We start from the raw sequence: 23,135 nt of genomic DNA, 5'->3' as shown, positions 1-23,135 counted from the left end.
GGAGGCTGGTACAATTACAACATTTAAGGGGCATTTGGATGGGTATATGAATAGGAAGGGTTTGGAGGGATATGGGCCGGGTGCTGGCAGGTGGGACTAGATTGGGTTGGGATATCTGGGTCAGCATGGACGGGTTGGACCGAAGGGTCTGTTTCCCTGCTGTATGACGTTATATGCTTATCCAATGACCAATTAAATGCCCTTAAAGTTGGTGAGTCTATTCCTGTTGCAGGAAGGGCATTCAACGTCCCTACTACTCTCTGAGTAAAGAACCACCCTCTGACATCTCTTATATCACACAAGGAATTAAGGGGAGAGTGCGGTGAGTGGTGTTGAAATGTCCATCAATTGTGATTGAATGGCGGAGTGGGCTCAATGGGCCACTAATTTCTTCTGGTCTTTTCTGTCCTATATCTATCACCCCCTCAATTTGAAGCTGTGCCCCCTCGTGCTAGCCATCACCATCCTGAGGAAAAACCCTCTCCCTGTCCACCCTATCCAACCCTCTGATTATCTTATATGTCTCAATTAAGTCACCACTCAACCTTCTTCTCTTTAATGAAAACAGCCTCAAGTCCCTCGGCCTTTTCTTGTAAGATCTTCCCTCTATACCAGGCAGCATCCTGGTAAATCTCCTCTGTACCCTCTCCAAACCTTCCACATCCTTCCTGCAATGCGGTATGCAATACTGCGGCCGCACAAGAGTCCTGTACAGCTGCAGCAACTGTGGGACCATTGCACAATCTGGCCATTTGGCCTGTCACTACCCGTGCGCGGTGTGCGCCAATCTCCACTCTGCCCTCATCCCTCCCCCTTGCCCTCCATCTGGGCGCTGCTGTGCTGTTTTCTCTCCACCCCCTACCCTACCCCACCTCCTGGAATTAAGGATCCCACTTCCTTCTGGGTAAGCGAACACTCTCAGACGCCAACCAACTTCCCCCAAGCCTTCGTTCCGTGGGAATATTTCCAATTCTCAGTGCTCTCTCTCTCCAATGGCCCAGACTCCCTCCAAGCTCTTTGGGGGAGGGGGGGTGGAACCCAAAACTTCATATGAAACAGGTCATTGGCCCATTGAGACTAGCCCCGCCCATTCCACAGGATCGTGGCTGATCCGACGTTCCCCACCTCCCCTTTCCCCGTGATTCCCCGACTGATCGGAAATCTATCTCAGCCTTAACTATACACAAGGACCCCACCCCATAGTTCTCTGTGGTAATGGTGTTCCAAAGACACACCAACCTCAGAGAGAGGGGATTCCTCCCCATCTCTGTCTGAAATTGGTGCCCCTTTATTCAGAGACGGTGCCCCCTGGGTCCTGGCCTCTCCCATTGGTGGCGGGGGGGGGTAACACCCTCCCAGCATTGACCCTGTCCATCCCCCTGTTTGTTCTAGTCAGATCCCCCTCTCATTCTCTCCAAACCCCCAGGGAGTAGAGTCCCAACCAGTTCAGCCTTTGCTCATGAGACTATCCCTCTGCTCACGACCCTGAGAGAAGTGTTGCCCTGTTCACTTCCATCGTTCTTGAAGGGAAACCCTTTATTCTGAAACTGTCTCCTCCCCCCTTTGCTTTTAGATCATCCTCCAAAATGATCCCTCAGGATCTTCTAAGCTTCAATAAGATCACCTTTTCCTTCCTCTTAACCCCAATGGGCAGCAGGTCAAAATGGTGAATGCAGTAACGTTCTCACTGGATTGGTCCCACAGCTCGAGAACAGACCCTTCGGCCCAACCAGTCCATAATCCCCAAACTAAGCCAGTCCCACATCTGCCCTGCTCCTGGCCCATCTCCCTCCAACCTGTTCCTGTCCATATCCTTATCCAAATGTCTTTTAAATATTGTAACTGTCCCCACACCCCCCACTCCCTCAGGAAGCTCATTCCACACACGGACCACCCTCCAGGTGAAAAAAATACTTGCCACTCACGTCTTTTTGAAATCTCTCTCTCCTTTCACCTTCTAAATATGTAGCCTACACTTGAACTCCCCCGCCCCCCCACCCTCGGGAACAGATTCCTACTATCAACTCTATCCATAACCCTCATGACTTCATTAACCTCCATCAGGACATCTCTCAACCTCCGACGTTCCAGTGAAACAGCTCCCAGCTTCTCCTGCCTCTCCTTATAACTCAAACCCTCTTGAACCCGGCATTATCCTGGGAAATCTCTTCTGAACTCCTGACTAATCTTCTGGGGCTAAGTCTATGGCACTTTCTGATAGCTGGATGTACTTTCTTTCAGTCGGAAGGCTGGGGTAGCTCAGTGATGAGCACTGCTACCTCCCAGCGCCAGGGTCCCAGGTTCGATTCCAGCATCAGGTGACTGTCTGGGTGCACATTCTCCACCGTGTCTGCGTGGGTTTGCTCCAGCACCCTCTCTCAGCCCAAAGATGTGTAGGGTTTGCGTGGATCAGCCATGCAACCTAGTGCCCAGGGATGTGCAGGTTAGGGTGGATTGGCCATGCTAAACTGTCCCATAGTGTCCAGGGATGTGCAGGTTAGGGTGGATTGGCCATGCTAAATAGTCCCATAGTGCCCAGGATGTGCAGGTTAGGATGAATTGGCCATGCTAAATTGTCCCATAGTGTCCAGGGATGTGTAGGTTAGGGTGGATTGGCCGTGCTAAATTGTCCCATAGTGTCCAGGGATGTGTAGGTGAGGGTGGATTGGCCATGCTAAATTGTCCCATAGTGCCCAGGGATGTGCAGGTTAGGGTGGATTGGCTATGCTAAATTGTCCCATAGTGCCCAAGGATGTGCAGGTTAGGGTGGATTGGCCATGCTAAATTGTCCCATAGTGTCCAGGGATGTGCAGGTTAGGGTGGATTGGCCATGCTAAATTGTCCCATAGTGCCCAGGGATGTGTAGGTTAGGGTGGATTGGCCGTGCTAAATTGTCCCATAGTGTCCAGGGATGTGCAGGTTAGGGTGGATTGGCCATGCTAAATTGTCCCATAGTGCTCAGGGATGTGCAGGTTAGGGTGGATTGGCCGTGCTAAATTGTCCCATAGTGCCCAGGGATGTATAGGTTAGGATGGATTGGCCATGCTAAATTGTCCCATAGTGTCCAGGGATGTGTAGGTTAGGGTGGATTGGCCGTGCTAAATTGTCCCATAGTGTCCCGGGATGTGTAGGTTAGGGTGGATTGGCCATGCTAAATTGTCCCATAGTGCCCAGTGATGTGCAGGTTAGGGTGGATTGGCCGTGCTAAATTGTCCCATAGTGTCCCGGGATGTGTAGGTTAGGGTGGATTGGCCATGCTAAATTGTCCCATAGTGCCCAGGGATGTGTAGGTTAGGGTGGATTGGCCATGCTAAATTGTCCCATAGTGCCCAGGGATGTGTAGGTTAGGGTGGATGGGCCATGCTAAATTGTCCCATAGTGTCCAGGGATGTGCAGGTTAGGGTGGATTAGATTAGATTCCCTACAGTGTGGAAACAGGCCCTTCAGCCTAACCAGTCCACACCGACCTCCGAAGAGCAACCCAGCCAGACCCATTTCCCTCAGACTACTCAGAGATAAATGTAGGGGAATGGGTTACTCTTTGGAGGGCCGGTTTGGACTTGTTTGGCCAAGGGACCTGTTTCCACACTGTAGGGATTCTATGATTCGAAGCTAGCCCAATGGTTTATTCCGTCATCGGAAACAAAAGCCAATTCGTTTTTGAATTTAGGGAGGGAAATCTCCCAAACGTAGCACTCTAGACCTTCACTTGACTCCAGACCACAACAATGGGGTTGATTTTCAATCAGTCGAGGGAACCCAATCTTACAGAGAACAGGCAGGAGTGTGGAGCTGAGGGCGATCAGATCAGTTACCATCTTGTTGAACTGCGGAGCAGTTTCGAAGGGCTGAATGGTCTGCTTCTGTTTTTACGCCTGATGGACTCAGTGCCTGTGGGCGGTGAATGACACCATGGAAACATTTTTCCCAAAAGATCTCACAAGGCAAGGATTTCCAAGGGACACTCAAGCGAACCTTTGCTGAACCGTTTCCAATGCGAGCACTTCCTTCTGGAAAAACCATTTTTCGTTACGCTGCTTGTGGTCTCCATAGAGCCCTGACAGGGTCTACCAAAACTTCCCCATTCGTACAACCCACTTCCCTCACAGGACATGTCAAAAACATTGTTCATATTCTGAGCCACTTGCTGTACCTGCCCTAACTTATGATTTGACTTCCTAAAAAAGAAAATCACAGAACCCCGACAAAGTGGGGGAGCAGGCTATTCAGCCTGTTGAGTGCATACTGACCCTCCGAAGAGCATCCCACCAAGAACCACTCTATCCCAGTGACCCTGCATTTCTCACTACTCATCTCCTGAGTCTGGGCACGACGGGACAATTTCCCATGGTCAATCCAGCCTAACCTGCACATCCCTGGGCACTATGGGACAATTTAGCATGGCCAATCCACCCTAACCTGCACATCCCTGGGCACTATGGGACAATTTAGCATGGCCAATCCACCCTAACCTACACATCCCTGGGCACTATGGGACAATTTCCCATGGCCAATCCACCCTAACCTGCACATCCCTGGGCACGATGGGACAATTTAGCATGGCCAATCCACCCTAACCTGCACATCCCTGAGCACTATGGGACAATTTCCCATGGCCAATCCACCCTAACCTGCACATCCGTTGGCATTTTATGCTCCCTGCCTCTCAATGCTTCCTGGGTAGATAAAAAGACCCAGTTGGGTTTGAGCCTGAGAATGATGGCCAGAGCTTTGAGAAGAGACGTGAGGAATCCCTTTGACCCACGGCAGTGGGTCAGGTGTTCAGCTGGAATCCGAGAGAGGTGTCTTTCTTTTGTGAACCCATGATCTGAAGGGATATGGGCCCAGGGGTGTGGAATTGGCCCACGGGTGTTCTTACTGAAGGACGGAATGGGCTTGGCGGATTGAACGCCCTCCTCCTGTGCCTGTAACATGGGCAATCTCACAATTGGCCATGTTACAGCCAATCTGCCAATTTCCCCACTGTCTCACTGATCCTGTACCTATCCCTTTGATGAATCTTCACTCCCCACCTCCCCCCCCCCCCACCACCCTACCCACCACTGACTTGAGACTGATCCTCGTGCCTTCAGGATGTCCTCAGTTCATTTGTTGCTGACGATGGCAGGTTGGAGGTTTATAAAATCATGTGAATGCTCTGGAATCAAATGGATATTGTGAAACTTGAAAGGGTTCGGAAAAGATTTACAAGGATGTTGCCGGGGTTGGAGGGTTTGAGTTACAGGGAGAGGCTGAACAGGCTGGGGCTGTTTTCCCTGGAGCGTCGGACGCTGAGGTTTACAAAATTATGAGGGGCATGGATAGGGTAAATAGACAAAATCTTTTCCCCTGGGGTGGGGGAGTCCAGAACTAGAGGGGCATAGGTTTAAGGTGAGAGGGGGAAAGATATAAAAGGGAACTAAGGGGCAACTTTTTCACCCAGAGGGTGGTACGTGTATGGAATGAGCTGCCAGAGGATGTGGTGGAAGCTGGTACAATTGCAACATTTAAGGGGCATTTGGATGGGTATATGAATAGGAAGGGTTTGGAGGGATATGGGCCGGGTGCTGGCAGGTGGGACTAGATTGGGTTGGGATATCTGGGTCAGCATGGACGGGTTGGACCGAAGGGTCTGTTTCCATGCTACACATCTTTATGACTCCCAGGACAGGGACAGCACGAGGTTAGATACAGGGTAAAGCTTCCTCTACACTGTCCCCCATCAAACCCTCCAAGGACAGGGACAGCACGGGGTTAGATACAGAGTAAAGCTCCCTCTACACTGTCCCCCATCAAACACTCCCAGGACAGGGACAGCATGGGGTTAGATACAGAGTAAAGATCCCTCTACACTGTCCCCCATCAAACAGTCCCAGGACAGGGACAGCACAGGGTTAGATACAGAGCAAAGCTCCCTCTACACTTTCCCCCATCAAACCCTCCCAGGACAGGGACAGCACGGGGTTAGATACAGCGTAAATCTCCCTCTACACTGTCCCCTATCAAACAGTCCCAGGAGAGGGACAGCACGGGGTTAGATACAGAGTAAAGTTTCAGCCATTGCACTGCACCAGGCTGGGAAAACTCCCTCCACACTGTCACTCGTCTAAGATATGACGTCACTCGGGTGACCTGGAGTCACGAGTAAGCACAGCAGATTTCCCTTCCGGACAGAGACTGATGAGGCAGGTTGGGGAGGATTTCTCCTGAACACTTTGCTAAGCTTGTGCTTGCCCTCCTAGCTTCCCTGAATTCCAGAGAAGTGGATTTACATCCCCTTCCTGTTTGTAGGGAAATCCACATTCGATATGCGGGAGGCTTTTCAAGAGAGGGTGGTTCGAGCTCAGGAGAGATATGGTCCTGTGAAAATGAGGGAGAGAAGTGGCAAGGTTAGGGAACCATGGTTGACAGAGGTGAGACTAGCTAAGATGAAAAAGGATGCGCACATTGGGTCTGGTGCGATTGAAGACAGACAAATCTTTGGAAGAATATCGGGAATGTAGGACCAATCTGAAACGAGGAACCAAGAGGGTTCAGAGGGGTGATGAGATATCCTTAGCAAGCAGGGCTGAGGAAAATCCCAAAGCTTTTTATTTTGTATATTAGGAGTGAGATAGTAATGAGGGAAAGAGTTGGTCCACTCAAGGACAAAGGCAGAAATTATGCATGAAGTCAGGGAAAATGGGAGAGGTTCCTAATGAGTACTTGGCATCGTTATTCACTGAGGACCGGGACATGACGGACGTTGAGGTTAGGATTAGATCTTTGATTACTCTCGGTCAATCCGCCATAAGGAGGGAGGAAGTGTTGGGTATTCTGAGAGGCGTTAAGTTGGGGCAAGTCCCCAGGTCCAGATGGGATCTACCGCAGGTTACTGAGGGAGGGGGGGAGAGGAAATAGCTGGGGCTTGAACAGATGTCTTTGCAGCAAGGGGGAGGTCATGATAGGCTGGAGAATTGCTAATGCTGTCCCCTTGTTTCAGAAGGGTAGCAGGGATAATCCAGGTAATTCCTGACCGGTGAGCATGATGTCAGTGGTAGAGAAGATACTAAGGGATAGGATATATACCCATTTGGAAGAAAATGGGCTTATCACCGATGGGAAACATGGTTTTGCACAGGGACGGTCGTGTCTTACAAACCGAATGGAATTCTTTGGAGTGGTGGCAATGTTGATTGATGAGGGGAGGGCTGTAGGTGCCATATACATAGACTTTGGTAAGGCATTTGATAAGGTTCCCCATGGTAGGCTGATGGAGAAGGTGAAGTCGCATGGGGTCCAGGGTGTACTAGCCAGATGGATAGAGAACTGACTGGGCAACAGGAGACAGAGAGTAGTAGTGGAAGGGAGCTTCTCAAAATGGAGACCTGTGACCATTGGTGTTCCACAGGGATCCATGCTGGGCCCACTGTTGGTTGTGATCTACATACAGGGTAACTGTTGCCTCATTAGCAAGTTTGCAGTTGACACTAAGATTGGTGGAGTCGCGGACAGTGAAGGGGACTGCCAGAGAATACGGCAGAATATAGATAGATTGGAGAGTTGGGCAGAGAAATGGCAGATGGAGTTCAATCCGGGCAAATGCGAAGTGATACATTTTGGAAGGTGCAATTCCTGAGCGAACTGTACAGTAAATGGAAACGTTCCAGGGAAAATTGACGTACAGAGAGATCTGGGTGTTCGGGTCCATTGTTCCCTGAAGGTGGCAACGCTGGTCAGTAGAGTGGTCAAGAAGGCCTACGGCAGGCTTTCCTACATCGGACAGGGTATTGAGTGCAAGAGTTGGCGGGTCACGTTACAGTTGTATAGGACTTTGGTTGGGCCACGTTCCGGTCGCCACATTACCAAAAGGATGTGGACGCTTTGGAGAGGGTGCAGAGGAGGTTCACCAGGATGTTGCCTGGAATGGAGGGCGCTGGCTATGAGGAGATTTTGGATTATTTTCATTAGAAAGATGGAGGTTGAGGGGAGGGACATACTGAGGCCTACAAAACCATGAGAGGGATAGACCGGGTGGATAGCAAGAAGCTTTTCCCCAGAGTGGGGGAGCTCAATGACTAGGGGTCGCGAGTTCAAGGTGAGAGGGGAAAGGTTTAAGGGAGATGTGTGTGGGATGTTCTTTACACAGAGGGGGGTGGGTGCCTGGAACGTGATGCCAGGGGAGGTGGTAGAGACGGACACAATAGCATCATCTAAGATGTATCCAGACAGACACATGAATGGGCAGGGAGACAGAGGGAGACAGATCCTTAGGAAATAGGTGACAGTTTTAGATGGAGGATCTGAATTAGCACAGGTTTGGAGGGGCCTGTTCCTGGTCTAGATTAGATTACTTACAGTGTGGAAACAGGCCCTTCGGCCCAACAAGTCCACACCGACCCTCCGAAGAGCAACCCACCCAGACTCATTCCCCTTTATTTACCCCTTCACCTGACAATACGGGACAATTTAGCATGGCCAATTCACCTGACCTACACATCTGTGGACTGTGGGAGGAAACCGGAGCACCCGGAGGAAACCCACGCAGTCGCCAGAGGCAGGAATTGAACCCGGGTCTCTGGCGCTGTGAGGCAGCAGTGCCAACCACTGTGCCACCGTGCCGCCCTCTTGGTCTAGAATGTTCTTTATTCCTATCAGCAGGATTAGCCTGAGGTGTTCCTCCATCCCTCACCCCCTCCCAGAGATGGGGTCATTCGGCCAGCCCACAGTTTATCACTGACAGCCATCGCTCAGTGTAACCTTCCCCTCCTCCGTCCGCAATCCCTCAACACGGTCATTTTTATGGCAGCTCTGCTGATCTGCAGTGCCAAATCTTTGTTACAGAAAGCTTGGCGTTGGATCATGCAATTAGGGAGAGACATACATCTGGTCTCCATCAGGACACTTGCAAGAGTGCCAAATTTCATGACAACTTGCATGACAGGGTTGCTAGTCTCCTGATTGGGTGCCAAGTTGAGCCGCGTTCATAGACTTCTACAGTTTGGAAACAGGCCCTTTGGCCCAACAAGTCCATATCGTCCCTGCAAACAGTATCCCATCCAGACACATTCCCCTACTCTATTACTCTACATTTATCACCTGACTAATCCACCCTAACCTGCATATCCCTGGGCACTATGGGACAATTTAGCATGGCCAATCCATCCCAACCTGCACATCCCTGAGCACTATGGGACAATTTAGCATGGCCAATCCACCCTAACCTGCACATCCCTGGGCACTATGGGACAATTTAGCATGGCCAATCCATCCCAACCTGCACATCCCTGAGCACTATGGGACAATTTAGCATGGCCAATCCACACTAACCTGCAATCCCTGGTCACTATGGGACAATTTAGCATGGCCAATCCACCCTAACCTACACATCCCTGGACACTATGGGACAATTTCACATGGCCAATCCACCCTAACCTGCACATCCCTGGGCACTATGGGACAATTTAGCACGGCCAATCCACCCTAACCTGCACATCCCTGGGCACGATGGGACAATTTAGCATGGCCAATCCACCCTAACCTACACATCCCTGGGCACTATGGGACAATTTAGCCTGGCCAATCCACCCTAACCTACACATCCCTGGGCACTATGGGACAATTTAGCATGGCCAATCCACCCTAACCTACACATCCCTGGGCACTATGGGACAATTTAGCAAGGCCAATCCACCCTAACCTGCACATCCCTGGGCACTATGGGACAATTTCCCATGGCCAATCCACCCTAACCTACACATCCCTGGAACCTACACATCCCTGGACACTATGGGACAATTTAGCATGGCCAATCCATCCTAACCTGCACATCTTTGGACTGTGGGAGGAAACCGGAGCACCCGGAGGAAACCCACGCAGACACGGGGAGAACGTACAAACTCCACACAGACGGTCGCCTGAGGGTGGAATCGAACCTGGATCCCTGGTGCTGTGAGGCAGCAGTGTTCACCACTGAGCCACCGTGCCACCCCAGAAACCTGCCTTCTCTGAGGATTGAGCTCAGGACCTTCAGTGTGTGAGACTGACTCGCTGCCGACTGCACTAAGATGGCCACCAGCCTGTTGTTTGGGTTGTCTGAAGTTTTGATTTCTTGCAATCTGTCCTGATTGGCGCAAGATGGAAATCCTCAGCTGTGCATTGACAACTGAAGTGTTATTTCCGAACCAAAACCCGACTTCCTGCTTTCTACCACTTGAAGTCAACTTTTTCTGGATCCAACTTCTGAGTATTCCCCAAGGCTGTACAAAATATTCTCAAGCAACAATTAACTTGGGGCTGAGTTCCAAAGCTCTTCAGAGGTTCCCCGCTCGATATGTCAACAGTGGACCAAAACGGGAAAACAAAGCACAGAATGTGTACGAGACGCTGGGGTAGCGCAGCTCGTCCCAATCCTGATCACACCCCAATTGAGACAGAGTCTGGTGAAGATCCGAACCAGAGATTGAAATCGCTGGAGAAACTCAGCAACATTGGCAGAGAGAGACAGAGAGACGTTTCAGGTCCCGTGAGCCTTCCTCAGGACAGACGGTAGCCCGGAAAATGTCGGGATTTATCCCAAGGCAGACAAAAGGAGTGAGATGAAGATTGAGTCATTAAATTTCCAGTTGCTTGCCTCTTCACCATGGGGTTCCAGAGTCAATGTCTCTGCCTTCAGATTCCTGTAGGATTCCAACTGACCCATTCCTACTCACGAACAAATTACATGAGCAGGGTCTCTCATTTCCCTGGCTCCTCTGTCTTGCTAACTCTCTCTCTCTCTCTCTCTGTCTCTGGGCTCCACCGTAAACACTCACTCCTTTTCCACTCTGCCTCCTGTCATAGCATAGAGATGTACAACATGGAAACAGACCCTTCGGTCCAACCCGTCCATGCTGACCCAGATATCCCAACCCAATCTAGTCCCACTTGCCAGCACACAGCCCATATCCCTCCAAACCCTTCCTATTCATATACCCATCCAAATGCCTCTTAAATGTTGTAATTGTACCAGCCCCCACCACATCCTCTGGCAGCTCATTCCACACACGTACCACCCTCTGGGTGAAAGAGTTGCCCCTTAGGTCTCTTTTATATCTTTCCCCTCTCACCCTAAACCTATGCCCCTCTAGTTCTGGACTCCCCCACCCCAGGGAAAAGACTTTGCCTATTTACCCTATCCATGCCCCTCATGATTTTATAAACCTCTATAAGGTCACCCCTCAGCCTCTGACGCTCCAGGGAAAACAGCCCCAGCCTGTTCTGCCTCTCCCTGTAGCTCAAACCCTCCAACCCTGGCAACATCAGATAAATACCTAAATTTTCCCAGCTGCTATCTGTTCTCAGGAACACTCACTGGAGCTGAAAGGTTCACTGTCTCCCTACCCAGTGATGCTGCCAGGCGTAACGAGTTTCTCCAGCAACGGCCATCTTAAATGGGTGGGAATAGTATTGGGACAAGCTGCGATGCAGCTGTAGTTCAATAGCTCATTATGCCTCAGCATCTCGGACACATGAGCCAATGGGGGGAGGGGGTGGGAGAGGTTTGAAGAAGGAGCGTGGCGTACTGTTCCCAATGAAATGAACTTGGACGCGTTGCGAAATGGATTTATTGTAGCTCAAGTAAAAGCACTCAAACTGTCTCAAAGATACAATTAATCTCTCACTGACCTCCCAAAGTAGCTCACTTCAATTAGTCTCTGAGTGTCTACAGACTGGATCTCACTTCAATTAGTCTCTGACCGTCTACAGACTGGATCCCACTGCAATTAGTCTCTGAGTGTCTACAGACTGGATCCCACTGCAATTAGTCTCTGACTGTCTACAGACTGGATCTCACTGCAATTAGTCTCTTACAGTCTACAGACTGGATCCCACTGCAATTAGTCTCTGAGTATCTACAGACTGGATCTCACTGCAATTAGTCTCTGACCGTCTACAGACTGGATCTCACTGCAATTAGTCTCTGACCGTCTACAGACTGGATCTCACTTCAATTAGTCTCTGAGTGTCTACAGACTGGATCCCACTGCAATTAGTCTCTGACTGTCTACAGACTGGATCTCACTGCAATTAGTCTCTGACCGTCTACAGACTGGATCCCACTGCAATTAGTCTCTGAGTGTCTACAGTCTGGATCCCACTGCAATTAGTCTCTGAGTGTCTACAGACTGGATCTCACTGCAATTAGTCTCTGAGTGTCTACAGTCTGGATCCCACTGCAATTAGTCTCTGACTGTCTACAGACTGGATCTCACTGCAATTAGTCTCTGAGTGTCTACAGTCTGGATCCCACTGCAATTAGTCTCTGACCTTCTACAGACTGGATCTCACTGCAATTAGTCTCTGACTGTCTACAGACTGGATCTCACTGCAATTAGTCTCTGAGTGTCTACAGACTGGATCTCACTTCAATTAGTCTCTGACTGTCTACAGACTGGATCCCACTGCAATTAGTCTCTGACTGTCTACAGTCTGGATCCCACTGCAATTAGTCTCTGACCTTCTACAGACTGGATCTCACTGCAATTAGTCTCTGACTGTCTACAGACTGGATCTCACTGCAATTAGTCTCTGACTGTCTACAGTCTGGATCTCACTGCAATTAGTCTCTGAGTGTCTACAGACTGGATCTCACTTCAATTAGTCTCTGACTGTCTACAGACTGGATCCCACTGCAATTAGTCTCTGAGTGTCTACAGACTGGATCCCACTGCAATTAGTCTCTGAGTGTCTACAGTCTGGATCTCACTGCAATTAGTCTCTGAGTGTCCAGAAGATGTTCTGTTTCTGGTGAACCGATTAGGAAACTGCGTCCCCTGATCTTTTGCCTTTGACCACTAAGAATGGCAACGGGCCTTTTAGAAAGTTTTGGATCCTCAGAGTTACACGCAGCAGAAGAAGGCCATTCGGCCCATCAGATCAGCTCTGCTTCTTTGAAATATCTCCCCCTTTGACTCCCCCTCCTGCTCCATTCCCCCGTCAGGTCACCTTTCAGGATTCACCCCTCGAATGTTCCTGTTGACCTTTCTCCCTTTGAGGCAGTGAATCCAAGACTCGCTGGGTCAAAGAAAAACACAAATACTCCTTTGTCTCTCTCCCTCCCCCACCCCTCATCAAAAGTTCTGCTCCTTTTCCCTATTCTCTCTAATCCGTCTCCCTCTGGTGACGCACCCTCCTGCTCCCGGGAACAGCCTCTCCCCCACCGACTCGATCGAGACCCTGGGGACTCTGAACGCCCTGATTCTGTCTCCCCCTGAACCTTCCTGGCTCGGAGGGAACAGTCCCAGCCCCTTCCCCAGGGAGCCTCCTTGCCCTGAGCACACTCCGTCAGTTGCTGACCTTTGGAAAGAGAGAGAAACATTATGAAGAGCTAACCTGATACGGTGCTGAGGCCTACTACCCAGAGGCTGAGGGACAATGCCTTCATTCTGAAAGAGAAGAGGAGGTTTCTGTCAGTGCCTGGCCCTTTTAGGAATGTGTTTGTCAAGGCTTCCAGCCCTTCAGCTCCTGACCCAGCCTCCCCTTTCCTGCCCCTTGACCTCTGAACCGATTCGCTGTATCCAAATTGCCATTCTTGATGTTGCTTCCCCATGTTGACTGGCCGGCCAGCTATTCGCCCACAGAGGGCATCACCCCCCCCCCTTCAAGGTCTCACTCACCCCCCTCTCCCTACACTCCCTCCTCAAGTCTCACTCACTCCCATACCCCCTCCTCAGGAGGATAGAGCTGAGGAACCCATCAGCCCCTGGGCCGAGGGAAGGGTGAAAGGAGAGAGAGAGAGAGAGAGAGAGTGTTAGAGAGAGAGAGAGAGTGTTAGAGAGAGAGTGTGTGTTAGAGAGAGAGAGTGTTAGAGAGAGAGAGTTAGAGAGAGAGTGTGTGTTAGAGAGAGAGAGTGTGTTAGAGAGAGAGAGAGAGTGTTAGAGAGAGAGTGTGTGTTAGAGAGAGAGAGAGTGTTAGAGAGAGAGTGTGTGTTAGAGAGAGAGAGTGTGTGTTAGAGAGAGAGAGACTGTGTGTTAGAGAGAGAGAGTGTTAGAGAGCGAGAGAGAGAGAGAGTGTTAGAGAGAGAGTGTGTTAGAGAGAGAGAGAGTGAGAGAGTGTGTGTGTTAGAGAGAGAGAGTGTGTTTGAGAGAGAGAGTGTGTTTGAGAGAGAGAGTGATAGAGAGAGAGACAGTGAGAGAGAGTCTGTTAGAGAGAGAGAGTGTGTTAGAGAGAGAGAGAGTGTGTTAGAGAGAGAATGTGTTATAGAGAGAGAGAGAGTGTGTTTGAGAGAGAGAGTGATAGAGAGAGAGAGAGAGACAGTGAGAGAGAGTCTGTTAGAGAGAGAGAGTGTGTTAGAGAGGGAGAGAGTGATAGAGAGAGAGTGTGTTAGAGAGAGAGAGAGAGAGAGTGTTAGAGAGAGACAGAGAGAGTGTGTTAGAGAGAGAGAGTGTGTTAGAGAGAGAGAGTGATAGAGAGAGTGAGAGAGAGAGTGCGAGAAAGGAAAGGAACCAATATTGTTGATCTCAATGTTTGTGATTCCCAGCTGTTGAAGACCCCATTGCCTGGTTGTATGATGGTGAGAAGCAGTCTTGGAAAACTATATGAAGTCCCCCGCACGTGACTGAGTGTAACATCAAGGCCTGAGCGAAAATCAGTCCGGGAGGGAGTGGGTGGGTAAAGACTCTGAGCTGGATGGGATCAGAGCTGGCTCCAAGGTTGTGGATGTGGAGGGTTTTGGCTCCAGGCCGTCACTGTAGGAGTTCCTCAGTGTAATGTCTGAGGCCAAACCAGCTTCAGCTGTTTCCTCAATGACCTTCCCTCCATCATAAGGTCAGAGGTGAGGATGTTCGCTGATGGTTGCACAGTGTTCAGCACCATTCGTAACTCCTCAGATACTGAAGCAGTCAGTGTTCAAATGCAACAAAGATCCGGACAATATCCAGGCTTGGGTTGACAAGTGGCAAGTAACATTTGCGCCACACAAATGCCAGGCACTGACCGTCTCCAATAACAGACAGACAATATAACAACCTACTTTGTTCTAGTCAATGGGGGAGTCAGTGAGTGTATTATCGCTCAACTGTTAATCCAGAAATCTAGGTCATGTTTCGGGGACTTGGGTTTGAATCCCCGCGCTGGTGGAATTTGAATCCAATAAAAATCTGGAATTAAGAATCTAATGATGACCATGTTGGAAAATACAAAACCCACCACATGTCCTTCAGGGAAGGAAACCGCCATCTTTACCTGGTCTGAGGCCTACACGTGACTCCAGACTCACAGCAATATGGCTGACTCTGAACTGCCCTCTGGATTGGGAAATAAATGCTGGGCCTAGCCAGCGATGCCCTTCCTTATCCCATGAATGAATTTTAAAAAATTTAAATCACTGAGTTCTCCAGTCCTTCATCTCACCCTCAGCCATGTGTGGGTGTTATTGGCAGCTCTGTGTGTCAGACACCAGGCAATGAGGCTCCCATTTCCGCCACCTCCAAAAAGACCCCACCGCCAGGGATATATTTCCCTCCCCACCCCTTTCCGCCTTCCGCAAAGACTGCTCCCTCCGTGACTACCTGGTCAGGTCCACGCCCCCCTACGACCCACCCTCCCATCCTGGCACTTTCCCCTGCCACCGCATGGACCGGTAAACCTGCGCCCACACCTCCTCCCTCACCTCTATCCAAGGCCCTAAAGGAGCCTTCCACATCCATCAAAGTTTCACCTGCACATCCACTAATATCATTTATTGTATCCGTTGCTCCCGATGTGGTCTCCTCTACATTGGGGAGACTGGGCGCCTCCTAGCAGAGTGCTTTAGGGAACATCTCCGAGACACCCGCACCAATCAACCAAACCGCCCCGTGGCCCAACATTTCAACTCCCCCTCCCACTCTGCCGAGGACATGGAGGTCCTGGGCCTCCTTCACCGCTGCTCCCTCACCACCAGACGCCTGGAGGAAGAACGCCTCATCTTCCGCCTCGGAACACTTCAACCCCAGGGCATCAATGTGGACTTCAACAGTTTCCTCATTTCCCCTCCCCCCACCTCACCCCAGCTCCAACCTTCCAGCTCAGCACCGTCCTCATGACCTGTCCCACCTGTCGATCTCCCTTCCCACCATCCACTCCACCCTCCCCTCTGACCTATCACCTTTACCCCCACCTCCATCCACCTATTGCGCTCTTTGCTACCTTCTCCCCATCCCCACCCCCCCTCCCATTTATCTCTCCACCCCCGAGGCTCCCAGCCTCATTCCTGATGAAGGGATTTTGCCCGAAACATTGATTTTCCTGCTCCTCGGATGCTGCCTGACCTGCTGTGCTTTTCCAGCACCGCTTCTGTCTAGACTCGGATCTCCAGTACCCACCTCCACCGACATGACAGATTCTTGTCAATCTCTCCCCTCACTTGAGGCCCAGAGGCGGCCAGATTAAACCCCTGCCAGTCACCTCTACCCAATGGGGACAGCAGATCCCACGGTCAGGCAGGACAACGGTGAATTTACATCTGGGATACCACTCATCAAAAAGTGGGGTGCTGGAAAAACACAGCCGATCAGGCAACATCCCAGGAGCAGGAGAATCACCATTCCGTCCCTTAATCAGGAATTTGGGGGGAGGGCGGCGCGGAGAGATAAATGGGGGTGGGGCTTGGGGGGGCGGGGAAGGTGATAGGTGGATGGAGGTGGGAGGGAAGATTGACAGTTAGTACAGTTCAAGAGGGCGGTGCTGAGCGGGAGGGTTGGGCTTGGGGTGGGGTGGAGGGGTGGGGGAAGGGGAGATGCGGAAGTTGACACCATTGACCAGAAAGTGAGTTGACCCAGCCGTATCGACACAACGAGTAACTCCCCTCCTGACTCCCCCCCCCCAAAGCCTGTCCCACCATCGACAAGGCCCAAGGCAGGAGGGTGAGGGAATACTCCCCACTTGCCCCTGGATGGGGGCAGCTCCAACAACACTCAAGAAGCTCGACACCATCCAGGGACAGAGCAGCCCCCCCGCTGGATTGGCCCCACACCCACAAACATCCCCTCCCTCCCCCACCGACGCTCAGTAACAGCAGTGTGTACCATCCCCTCCCTCCCCCACCGACGCTCAGTAACAGCAGTGTGTACCATCCCCTCCCTCCCCCCTCACCGATGCTCAGTAACAGCAGTGTGTACCATCCCCTCCCCCCCCCACCGACCCTCAGTAACAGCAGTGTGTACCATCCCCTCCCTCCCCCCACCGACGCTCAGTAACAGCAGTGTGTACCATCCCCTCCCTCCCCCCACCGACGCTCAGTAACAGCAGTGTGTACCATCCCCTCCCTCCCCCACAGACCCTCAGTAACAGCAGTGTGTACCATCCCCTCCCTCCCCCACAGACCCTCAGTAACAGCAGTGTGTACCATCCCCTCCCTCCCCCCACCGACGCTCAGTAACAGCAGTGTGTACCATCCCCTCCCTCCCCCCACCGACCCTCAGTAACAGCAGTGTGTACCATCCCCTCCCTCCCCCCACCGACGCTCAGTAACAGCAGTGTGTACCATCCCCTCCCTCCCACTCCGACGCTCAGTAACAGCAGTGTGTACCATCCCCTCCCTCCCCCACCGACCCTCAGTAACAGCAGTGTGTACCATCCCCTCCCTCCCCCACCGACCCTCAGTAACAGCAGTGTGTACCATCCCCTCCCTCCCCTGACCGACACTCAGTAACAGCAGTGTGTACCATCCCCTCCCTCCCCCCACCGACGCTCAGTAACAGCAGTGTGTACCATCCCCTCCCTCCCCCACCGACCCTCAGTAACAGCAGTGTGTACCATCCCCTCCCTCCCCCCACCGACACTCAGTAACAGCAGTGTGTACCATCCCCTCCCTCCCCCACCGACGCTCAGTAACAGCAGTGTGTACCATCCCCTCCCTCCCCCCACCGACCCTCAGTAACAGCAGTGTGTACCATCCCCTCCCTCCCCCCACCGACCCTCAGTAACACCAGTGTGTACCATTCCCTCCCTCCCCCACCGACCCTCAGTAACAGCAGTGTGTACCATCCCCTCCCTCCCCCCACTGACACTCAGTAACAGCAGTGTGTACCATCCCCTCCCTCCCCCCACCGACCCTCAGTAACTGCAGTGTGTACCATCTACAAGACCCACTGCAGGAACTCACCAAAGACCCTCAGGCAGCACCTTCCAAACTCACGGCCACTTCCATCTGGAAGGACAAGGGGCAGCAGAGACATGGGGACACCACCCCCCTGCGAGTTCCCCTCCGAGCCCCTCACCCTCCCGGCTTGGAAATATATCGGCCGTTCCTTCCTGGGTCAGAATCCTGGGATTCCCTCCCTCAGGGACATTGTGGATCAACGCATGGACTCCAGCGGCTGAAGAAGGCAGCTCACCCCCACCTTCTCAAGGGGGGGGCAACTCGGGACGGGGGGGGCAATAAATACTGGGCCCAGCCAGGGACCCCAATCCTCCTGTGGGATATTGTGAAACATGCTGACCGTTGTAATATTTCTGAGGATTATTGAGAAACGAGGCATTGAATGGACCTTACCGCAGTTCCATTTGTTTTAATATGATAATGCGCGTCGAACAGATGATGCCAACTCGTCTGCAGATGCAGTCCAGGCACTGCAAGGGTTAACTCGGTGCAGTTTGGGCTATAAAATGCTGACTTCCTGAAAGATTTAAAGACATTGCTGGCATTAATACAGAGCTCTGAAAGCTTCAGCGAGAGGTGGAACCTCAAAGTTCAAGTCTGAACTTCCAAGAGTGAAGTGAGAGAGAGACAAATCACTCATTAGCAACCCCTTCCTGTAATTATTTATCCTCTATCTGTGTGGCAGTCCCAGTGAGTAGCAGACCAGGGAAAGACAGGCGTTCAGAAGTGCGTGTCCGATGAGGAATGATCTCATGAGCATGGATTCCATGGGAATCGCAGATTGTGGACTGGTGTTCTGTACTCATTCCCTGTCCCGGGAAAGACAAGTGAAGGCAAGGCGATGACGGAGGGGAGGGGGTGCGAAACAGCTGGAGAAAGAGACACTGAGGCAACATAAAAATAGAGGGAGAGAGAGAGAAAGCTGAAAATAAAGGGAAAGAACACAAAAGACTGCATGAGAGAGTGAGATGTGGAGAACGGAGAGAGAGAAAGAGAGAAAACGAAGGGGCAGAAAAGCAATAACAGACATAGAGAGAGAGACAGAGAGAGTCAGAGATGTGGAGAACGAGATAGAGAGAGAGAGACAAACACACAGAGAAAGAGACAGAGAAAACGAAGGGGCAGAAAAGCAATAACAAACATAGAGAGAGAGACAGAGAGAGTCAGAGAAGTACAGATATAACAAGCAACACAGAGATGTGGACAGTGGGATATAGAATCATAGAATCCCTACAGTGTGGAAGCAGGTACTCAGACCATTGAAACCAAACTGACCTAATTACTTTATTTCCCATGGGTGACCCACCTAGCCTGCACATCCCTGGACGCTGCGGGGCAACTTAGCACTGCCAATCCACCCTAAACCTGCCCATCTTTGGGCTGTGGGAGGAAACTGGAGCACCCGGAGGAAACCCACGCAGACAGAATGTACACACTCTCCACGGACAGTTGCCCGAGGGTGGAATCAGACGTGGGTCCTTGGCGCTGTGAGGCAGCAGTGCCACCCACTCAGCCACCCTGTGGAGACGCACTGATCCCGAGCAGAGACACAGGCACACATGGAATATTCAGACAGGGAGACCAAGGCAGAGGGAGGGAGAGAGAAATTAAGAATGACAGCGTGGACTGAAGCTGGAATAGTCCCTGAAACACTTCAGCAGTGAAAGTGTTTTCAGCAACTTGGAAATGCGGCAATGAAGTGGATGAGAAACTTACCCTAAACAGCAGCAACACCACAGGGTAATCACCGAAAGAGAGACATAAGCACACACACACACACACAGGAACAAAACATGTGTTTCTGCTTCTGGAGTCAGCTTGGAGAGTCAAGCTGGAGTAAGCAAGTTTGCAAACCACATTCCAAAAAAGGGTCAGAGACAGCGAATGGATTCACGGCTTTCATTGAACGACGGGGCGTGTTCAAACTGAAATTCCCCACAAACGTTAACCCTTTCCCCAAGCTCTGCTTCTGACATTGAACCAGAGGTTGGTTCCAAAAAGATGAAAGTTGATGAAGAACTTTGTGCTCATTTCTCTGTCCCTGAACTGTATTCATTCAAATGAAACACTCCCAGGACAGGGACAGGGAAGGCACAAGAGAAGGCAGAGAGTAAAGCTTCCTCTACACTGTCCCCCCATCAAACACTCCCAGGACAGGGACAGCACGGGGTTAGATACAGAGTAAAGCTCCCACTACACTGTCCCCCCATCAGACACTCCCAGGACAGGGACAGCACGGGGTTAGATACAGAGTAAAGCTCTCTCTACACTGTCCCCCATCAAACACTCCCAGGACAGGGACAGCACAGGGTACAGAGTAAAGCTCCCTCTACACTGTCCCCCCATCAAACCCTCCCAGGACAGGGACAGCACGGGGTTAGATACAGAGTAAAGCTCTCTCTACACTGTCCCCCCATCAAACCCTCCCAGGACAGGGTCAGCACGGGGTTAGATACTGAGTAAAGCTCCCTCTACACTGTCCCCCATCAAACACTCCCAGGACAGGGACAGCACGGGGTTAGATACAGAGTAAAGCTCCCTCTACACTGTCCCCCCATCAAACCCTCCCAGGACAGGGTCAGCACGGGGTTAGATACTGAGTAAAGCTCCCTCTACACTGTCCCCCATCAAACCCTCCCAGGACAGGGACAGCACGGGGTTAGATACAGAGTAAAGCTCCCTCTACACTGTCCCCCATCAAACCCTCCCAGGACAGGGACAGCACGGGGTTAGATACAGAGTAAAGCTCTCTCTACACTGTCCCCCATCAAACACTCCCAGGACAGGGACAGCACGGGGTTAGATACAGAGTAAAGCTCTCTCTACACTGTCCCCCATCAAACACTCCCAGGACAGGGACAGCACGGGGTTAGATACAGAGTAAAGCTCTCTCTACACTGTCCCCCATCAAACACTCCCAGGACAGGGACAGCACAGGGTACAGAGTAAAGCTCCCTCTACACTGTCCCCCCATCAAACCCTCCCAGGGACAGGGACAGCACGGCGTTAGCCACAGAATATATTTAACCTGAAACATAATGGCTTCTTGACTTTGAGAAGGTGCAATATTTTTGGTGGGGTAGCTATCTGAATACGGGGGGGGGGGGGGGGATGGTGCTGTAGACCGAGGGAAGTTGGGGCGGGAAGTTATAACCTCACCTTTGACTTCAGAAAGTTTCGTGACCCATCGCTGAAAAGGGCAACGAGCGGAAGCGAGGGGAGTTTATTTTCATCGAGTGAAATCTTTCCCTTGAATAAAATATCCGTGGGGAATCGCCCGGGATCGGTCAGGAGCTTCACCTGCATCCCTCCTGGGATGGGATAGAGGGGATTACTTGTGGTTGTTCTGTCAGAGCTGGGCTGATGGCGAGCCGCTGAATTCCGAGAGTGTGCTGGAGACGCTGGGGGGGGTCTGGGAACTAAGCTGAATAAATCAGCACATACAAAGCTCGGTTACAAGGCAGTGAACTGGCTACACTGACCTGGACGTACGTTGTCCAGGTTCATTCCCGATGAAGGGCGGATGCTGCCTGACCCGCTGTGCTTTTCCAGCAACGCTCTCTCGACTCTGATCTCCAGCTTCTCAATTTCTTGTCAGGCTGCCCGGCAGTTAAAGCATCAAATCCCTGCAGTGTGGAGACAGGCCCTTCGGCCCAACATGTCCACACCGACCCTCCGAGGAGTAACCCGCCCTTGGGAGAAATTAGCCCAGCAGACACCACGCAAACAGAAACCCACGCAAGCAATGTCACTGGAAGAGAAATCGCCCACGCTGACGCAGGGCTGATCGTCTGTACACACAGATCGAAGGGTCCCCTCCCATGCCCTGAGGATGAAGTCAGTTTTTTTATGATAATCCTGGAAAATAAACTGAGTTACAAATGGGGAAGCGACGATGTATCTGGAAAGGGGGTAATCTAGTTACAATCAGGCGAATTTGTTATCGGAGGAGTGCCCTGATTCTCAATACAATGCAATATCCTGACAGGATCAATGGGTCCGGAGATTCCAGGCCCCTTCGCAGGGTCGGTGTTAATGTCTCCTCCGAAACACTGAGGTGATTCCATTGTCCTGGCCTGGGGGTAATGCGCATTCCTGGTGCCTCTCTGTCTGACCTGTACTTTGTGTGGTATTGCTGGGTTGTGAAACTACCCTCGGGGCTTTGGGAGAGCTGTGGTTGATCCGACATTGTCAGTGGGTTTTGGGAAGTGTATTCACTTGTCTGTGAGTGCTGCCTAGTTTCGCTTATCAGCCTGTTCAGTCACTGCTGAGGCATCCTGGGTGAGTTTGTTATAGTTTGGCCAAGTTTGCTTTCCTATGTTCTCGGTGGGTCGATTATGGGTTGGCAGGGGAGCACATCTTTGCGCATACTCACCCAGACCCATGCACCTACATTTATCCCTGACTAATCCACCCTAACCTGCACATTCCTGGGCACTATGGGACAATTTAGCATGGCCAATCCACCCTAACCTGCACATCCGTGGGCACTATGGGACAATTTCCCATGGCCAATCCACCCTAACCTACACATCCCTGGGCACTATGGGACAATTTAGCATGGCCAATCCACCCTAACCTGCACATCCCTGGGCACTATGGGACAATTTAGCATGGCCAATCCACCCTAACCTGCACATCCCTGGACACTATGGGACAATTTAGCATGGCCAATTCACCCTAACCTACACATCCCTGGGCACTATGGGACTGTTTCCCATGGCCAATCCACCCTAACCTACACATCCCTGGGCACTATGGGACAATTTAGCATGGCCAATCCACCCTAACCTGCACATCCCTGGGCACTATGGGACAATTTAGCATGGCCAATCCACCCTAACCTACACATCCCTGGGCACTATGGGACTGTTTCCCATGGCCAATCCACCCTAACCTGCACATCCCTGGGCACTATGGGACAATTTAGCATGGCCAATCCACCCTAACCTGCACATCCCTGGGCACTATGGGACAATTTAGCATGGCCAATCCACCCTAACCTGCACATCCCTGGGCACTATGGGACAAT

General features: G+C 51.5%; 1 protein-coding gene across 3 annotated transcripts in view; it reads right to left on the bottom strand.

Annotated features, from left to right (window-relative positions):
• Window positions 1–21,905, bottom strand: part of LOC140458867 (ICOS ligand-like) — a 34,229-nt gene extending 12,324 nt beyond the window's left edge. The window contains exons 1-3 of one of the 3 annotated variants that reach the window (XM_072553568.1): window positions 21,586–21,905; window positions 18,497–18,620; window positions 13,354–13,406 (exon numbers count right to left, since the gene is read on the bottom strand). In XM_072553568.1, coding sequence (XP_072409669.1) covers window positions 13,354–13,406; window positions 18,497–18,507 — 64 coding nt within the window. In that variant the 5' untranslated portion in view covers window positions 18,508–18,620; window positions 21,586–21,905. The other 2 variants (XM_072553569.1, XM_072553567.1) reach the window with 2 other exon arrangements.
• Between the last annotated feature and the right edge of the window lie 1,230 nt (window positions 21,906–23,135).

The sequence above is a fragment of the Chiloscyllium punctatum genome, chromosome 34 (assembly GCF_047496795.1).
Source record: "Chiloscyllium punctatum isolate Juve2018m chromosome 34, sChiPun1.3, whole genome shotgun sequence".
NCBI classification, from domain to species: Eukaryota; Metazoa; Chordata; class Chondrichthyes; order Orectolobiformes; family Hemiscylliidae; genus Chiloscyllium; species Chiloscyllium punctatum.
This window is presented reverse-complemented; position numbering and strand designations above follow the sequence as displayed.